Below are 5,453 nucleotides of genomic sequence, written 5' to 3' on the forward strand. Positions count from 1 at the left end.
GGGCACCCGGATGCTGGGGCCCTATGGGGAAGCTGGGGGGCACCTGGACGCCAGGGCCCTATGGGGGAGCTGGGGGGGCACCTGAATGCCGGGGCCCTATGGGGGAGCTGGGGGGGGCACCCAGATGCCAGGGCCCTGTGTGGGAGCTGGGGGGGGCACCTGGACCCCAGGGCCCCATGGGGGAGCTGGGGTGGGCACCGGCCGCCGGGGCCCTGCAGGGGAGGGGGCAGGGCTGGTGTGGGGGTCTCAGCGTCCCCCCCCCACCATGCCCCCGCAGTGGTGACCGCCAGCAGCATGGCCGGCGCCGCCATGTACGAGCTGGTCCGCGTGGGCCACGCCGAGCTGGTGGGGGAGATCATTCGGCTCGAGGGCGACCTGGCCACCATCCAGGTGTACGAGGAGACCTGTATCCTTCGGGTGCCCCCCACCCATTCCCACTCCCCCCGTCTCCATCCCCATCCCCATCTCCATCTGTGTTTCCGTCTCCATCTCCAGCCCTGTCTCCATTTCCATCTCCGTCTCCACCATCATCTCCGTGTTTCCATCCTGGCCTCCATCTTCATCTCCACCTCTGTCTCCGTCTTTCCAGCTCTGCTTCTGTCTCCATCTCTCTTCCCATCTCCACGTCTCCATCATCCTTTTCCACCTCCATCTCCACCTCTCTCCTCCCTGTGTTTCCATCTCCTGCTCCATTTCCACCTCTACCTACATCTCCGTCTCCTTCCTGCCCCTTTCCTGAGCGCCGGCCCAGCGGGTGTCTGCGTGGGCGACCCAGTGCTGCGCACGGGGAAGCCGCTCTCCGTGGAGCTGGGTCCCGGCATCATGGGCTCCATCTTCGACGGGATCCAACGTCCCCTGAAGGACATCACGGAGCTGACCAAAACCATCTACATCCCTCGGGGCATCAACATCCCCGCGCTGGCCCGCGACGTCATGTGGGACTTTGCTCCCAGCAAGAATGTCCGGGTGAGCCGGGGCCACCTGTCTCCCATGGGAGATGGCACCTGGGGTGGGCACAGAGCTGGGGAGGGGAGGACATCCCCAGATGCAGTCCTGCACCCTCCCTAGAGCTGGGGACGTGAAGGACACCCGTTGGCTGAGCAGCACCCTTGCGGCTTGGTCCGGAGGGGACACAACCTGGTGCCCGGGCACAGCTCCGGTGCCAGATCTCAAGGTCTTCCCATCCCAGGTGGGGAGCCACGTCACCGGCGGAGACGTCTACGGTGTGGTGACCGAGAACTCACTCATCCAGCACAAGATCATGGTGCCRCCGCGGAGCCGGGGCACCGTCACCCACATCGCGCCCCCGGGGCACTACGACATCTCTGTAAGGGCTCTTGGGGCTGAGGCCGGCCTTCGAGGACGCTGGGGCTGTCCCGGTCCCACGTCCCCGTGCCTGTCCCCTGCCAGGACGTGGTGCTGGAGCTGGACTTTGAGGGCACCAAGGAGAAGCTGACCATGATGCAGGTCTGGCCTGTGAGACAGACCCGGCCCGTGGCGGAGAAGCTGCCAGCCAACTACCCACTGCTGACGGGCCAGAGGGTCCTGGATGCCCTTTTCCCGTAGGTCTGGGGGTGGTGATGGGGCCTGGAGGACAGGGATAGGGATGGGGACATGGAGAAGGATGAGGTCAAGGWTAGGGGACAGGGATGGAGATGGAGGAGAAGGGGCCAAGGATGGAGGAGATGGGGGTAGAGAWGGGAGCAGGGCTCCAGGATAGGGGACAGTGTTGGGGATGGGGACACGGATAGCGGATGGGGACAGGGATGGAGATGAGGAAGAGGAGAGGGATGGGGACAGGCAAGAGGGCAGCCAAGGGCTCGTGGGGGGTCTCACCTGCTCCTGACATGAATCACAGGAGGGGACAAGACTGGGATGGGGACAGGGACAGCGGCCAGGTCCCCACGGCATCCCCATGCCCAGGTGCGTCCAGGGCGGCACCACGGCCATCCCGGGAGCCTTCGGCTGCGGCAAGACCGTCATCTCGCAGTCGCTGTCCAAGTACTCCAACAGCGACGTCATCATCTACGTGGGCTGCGGCGAGCGGGGCAACGAGATGTCCGAGGTGCTGCGGGACTTCCCGGAGGTGAGCGGGGCGGGCGGGTGGCCCCCGGGGCTGCCGCGGTGCCGGCGGGCGCCGGGCGGCCGCCGCAGGTCGGCAGAGCGGGCAGCAGCGGCGACGGCGCCCGTGGTCCCTCGGCCCAGCTCACCATGGAGGTGGACGGGAGGACGGAGACCATCATGAAGCGCACGGCGTTGGTGGCCAACACCTCCAACATGCCCGTGGCCGCCCGCGAGGCCTCCATCTACACGGGTGAGCCGGGGCGGGCGCGGGTGGCAGCCGGGAGAGCCCGGCGCGGGCACACGGGCGACGCGGCGACCTGCGGCGCCCCGCAGGCATCACCCTCGCCGAGTACTTCCGCGACATGGGCTACCACGTCAGCATGATGGCCGACTCGACGTCGCGCTGGGCCGAGGCGCTGCGCGAGATCTCGGGCCGCCTGGCCGAGATGCCGGCGGGTGAGTGCCACGTCCCCCCCCCCATCCCGTCCCCACCGCCCGCTGCGGGGCAGCCCCGAGGCCACGGGCGATGGGCTGAACGGCCGGGCCACCCTCCCTTGCGCAGACAGCGGCTACCCAGCGTACCTGGGTGCCCGCCTGGCGTCCTTCTACGAGCGAGCGGGGCGGGTGCGATGTCTGGGCAGCCCCGAGCGCGAGGGCAGCGTCAGCATCGTGGGCGCGTGAGTCGCCGCTGGGCGCGGGCATGCGGCATGGTGTGGTGGTGGGATGTGGTGCCCACCTGGGCACTGGTGGTGGTGGTGGTGATGGTGACGATGGTGGTGGTGATGGTGATGGTGGTGGTGGCGATGGTGGTGGTGGCGATGGTGGTGACAGTGGTGGTGGTGACAGTGATGGTGGTGATGGTGGTGGTGACAGTGATGGTGGTAGCGGTGGTGGTGATGGTGGTGGTGGCCACCTCACCGGGGGGTTGTCCCCACCGAGCGCGCTCGCCGCCCGTCTGTCTCCCGCAGTGTGTCCCCGCCGGGGGGGGACTTCTCCGACCCCGTGACTTCGGCCACGCTGGGCATCGTGCAGGTGAGTGGGAGCCATGTCCCCGCACAGCTCCCCCCACCCCGCCGATCCCGGAGCCCATCGCGGTCCCGGCGCCCATCCCGATGCCGTTCCCAGGTCTTCTGGGGGCTGGATAAGAAGCTGGCGCAGCGCAAGCACTTCCCCTCCGTCAACTGGCTCATCAGCTACAGCAAGTACCTGCGGGCGCTGGAGCAGCACTACGAGCGGCAGCACCCCGACTTCCCRGCCCTGCGCACCAAGGCCAAGGAGATCCTGCAGGAGGAGGAGGACCTGGCCGAGATCGTCCAGCTTGTGGGCAAGGTGCCCGCGGGGCATGCGGGCTGCCCCAGGGGAGGGGGGGGTCAGGTCCAGCAAAAGGGATGGGGAGAGGGGATATGGGGTGGGAGAGCAGCTGGAGATGGTGTGGAGGTGATGGTGATGGGAGGGAGATGAGGGATGGAAGGTGGGAGAGGGGCTGGAAGGAGGATATGGGGTGGAGATGAGGGACAGGGGATGGAGATGAGGGATGGGATGGAGATGAGGGGGTGGGGAAGGCGATGAGGGGATGGGGATGAGGGGATGGGGATGGCGATGAGGGGATGGGGATGGGGATGAGGGGATGGGGATGGCGATGAGGGGATGGGGATGGGGATGAGGGGATGGGGATGGCGATGAGGGGATGGGGATGGGGATGAGGGACAGGGGATGGCGATGAGGGACAGGGGATGGAGATGAGGGATGGGATGGAGATGAGGGGGCGGGGAAGGCGATGAGGGGATGGGGATGAGGGGATGGGGATGGCGATGAGGGGATGGGGGTGGCGATGAGGGAATGAGGATGGTGATGGAGATGAGGGACGGGATGGAGATGAGGGACGGGATGGAGATGAGGGACAGGGAATGGAGAGGAGGGGATGAGGATGAAGATGGAGATGAGGGACAGGGGATGGAGATGAGGGAATGGGGACAGCGATGAGGGACAGGGGCTGGGAGAAGGGCTGGGCAGGGGGGAGGAAGGGCACGGGAAGGGCGCGGGAGGGAGAGGAGCCCAGAGGCACCCAGAGGYCATTTTCCCCTGACCAGGCCTCCCTCGCCGAAGCTGACAAGATCACCCTGGAGGTGGCCAAGCTCATCAAGGACGACTTCCTGCAGCAGAACGGCTACTCGCCCTACGACAGGTACCCGCGCGGCCACCTCCGTGCCTGTCCCCTCCTGAAGCCCCCGCGTGCCACGGCCACCCCACGGCCGCCCCACGTTTCCCCTTCGCGCAGGTTCTGCCCCTTCTACAAGACGGTGGGGATGCTCCACAACATGGTCGCCTTCTACGAGCTGGCCCGGCACGCCGTGGAGGCCACGGCGCAGGCCGAGCGCAGGGTCACCTGGGCCACCATCCGCGAGAACCTGGGGGACATCCTCTACAAGCTGAGCGCCATGAAGTTCAAGGTAGGGCGGCGACGCGGGGATGGAGGGAGGGAAGGGTTTGGTTGGGATGGCGGTGGGGACGGCCACCCATGGCCCGCGCCGCGTCCCCCACCCCCCACCCACCCATAGGACCCCGTGCGGGACGGCGAGGCCAAGATCACCGCCGATTACGCCCAGCTCCACGAGGAGATGCAGACGGCTTTCCGCAACCTCGAGGACTGAGTGGGGGGGGGGAAAGGGAGCGCGTGTGGGGCGGCGGTGGTGGTGGTCCCCCGGGGCGGGGGGGACTCCCCCGGGGCGGGGGGGGGGACACGCGCACGCCGTCGGCGGTATAAAATAAACACCCGGCGGCGATTGTTCGCTTCCAGGTGTGGTTTCCCCCCGCAGCGCTGGGTGGGGACGTGTCCGGCCCCCGAGTGCCAAGGGCTCCCGGGCAGCGTGCCCTGGCTCTTGGCGTCCCTGTTTGCCCCCCCCCCCCGGGGGCTCTCGGTGTCACCCCTGGGGGGTGGGGTGGGGTGGGTGTTCCTGGTCCCTATCTGCCCCCCCTGGGGTGGTCAGTGTCACCTTGGGGGGAGGGGTCCCAGTCCCTGTTTGCCCCCCCGGGGTGGTCGGTGTCACCTCGGGGGGGGGGGCTCCTGGTCCCTATTTGCCCCCCGGGGGTGCTTGGTGTCACCCCAGGGGGGGTCCCACTCCCTGTTTGCCCCCCAGTGTTGCCTTGGGGGGGGTCCTCCCAGTCACTATCTGCTCCCTGGGGGTGCTTGGTGTCACTCCCGAGGGGGGGTCACAGTCCCTATATGCCCCCCAGGGTGATCGATGTCACCTTTGGGGGGGGTCTGGTCCCTATCTACCCCCTGGGGGTAGTCGGTGTCACCTCGGGGGGGGGGTCCCAGTGCCCATCTGCCCCCCAGGGTGGTCAGTGTCACGTCGGGGGGCAGAGTCCCGGTCCCGGTTTGCCCCCCA

General features: G+C 67.9%; 1 protein-coding gene across 2 annotated transcripts in view; it reads left to right on the forward strand.

Annotated features, from left to right (window-relative positions):
• LOC146587468 (V-type proton ATPase catalytic subunit A-like) overlaps positions 1 to 4,715 on the forward strand; it is a 5,662-nt gene extending 947 nt beyond the window's left edge. Inside the window, exons 2-14 of one of the 2 annotated variants that reach the window (XM_085319538.1) lie at positions 278 to 406; positions 752 to 966; positions 1,190 to 1,327; positions 1,411 to 1,562; positions 1,924 to 2,086; positions 2,206 to 2,314; positions 2,398 to 2,520; positions 2,627 to 2,741; positions 3,033 to 3,096; positions 3,190 to 3,393; positions 4,155 to 4,249; positions 4,343 to 4,514; positions 4,623 to 4,715. In XM_085319538.1, the coding sequence (XP_085175664.1) occupies positions 278 to 406; positions 752 to 966; positions 1,190 to 1,327; positions 1,411 to 1,562; positions 1,924 to 2,086; positions 2,206 to 2,314; positions 2,398 to 2,520; positions 2,627 to 2,741; positions 3,033 to 3,096; positions 3,190 to 3,393; positions 4,155 to 4,249; positions 4,343 to 4,514; positions 4,623 to 4,715 (1,772 nt within the window). The remainder of the gene's footprint in view (positions 1 to 277; positions 407 to 751; positions 967 to 1,189; positions 1,328 to 1,410; positions 1,563 to 1,923; positions 2,087 to 2,205; positions 2,315 to 2,397; positions 2,521 to 2,626; positions 2,742 to 3,032; positions 3,097 to 3,189; positions 3,394 to 4,154; positions 4,250 to 4,342; positions 4,515 to 4,622) is intronic. The other variant, XM_085319539.1, reaches the window with a different exon arrangement.
• The last annotated feature ends 738 nt before the right edge of the window (positions 4,716 to 5,453 follow it).

The sequence above is a fragment of the Rhea americana genome, unplaced genomic scaffold (assembly GCF_003343005.1).
Source record: "Rhea americana isolate MKP2758 unplaced genomic scaffold, rheAme1 scaffold_595, whole genome shotgun sequence".
NCBI classification, from domain to species: domain Eukaryota; kingdom Metazoa; phylum Chordata; class Aves; order Rheiformes; family Rheidae; genus Rhea; species Rhea americana.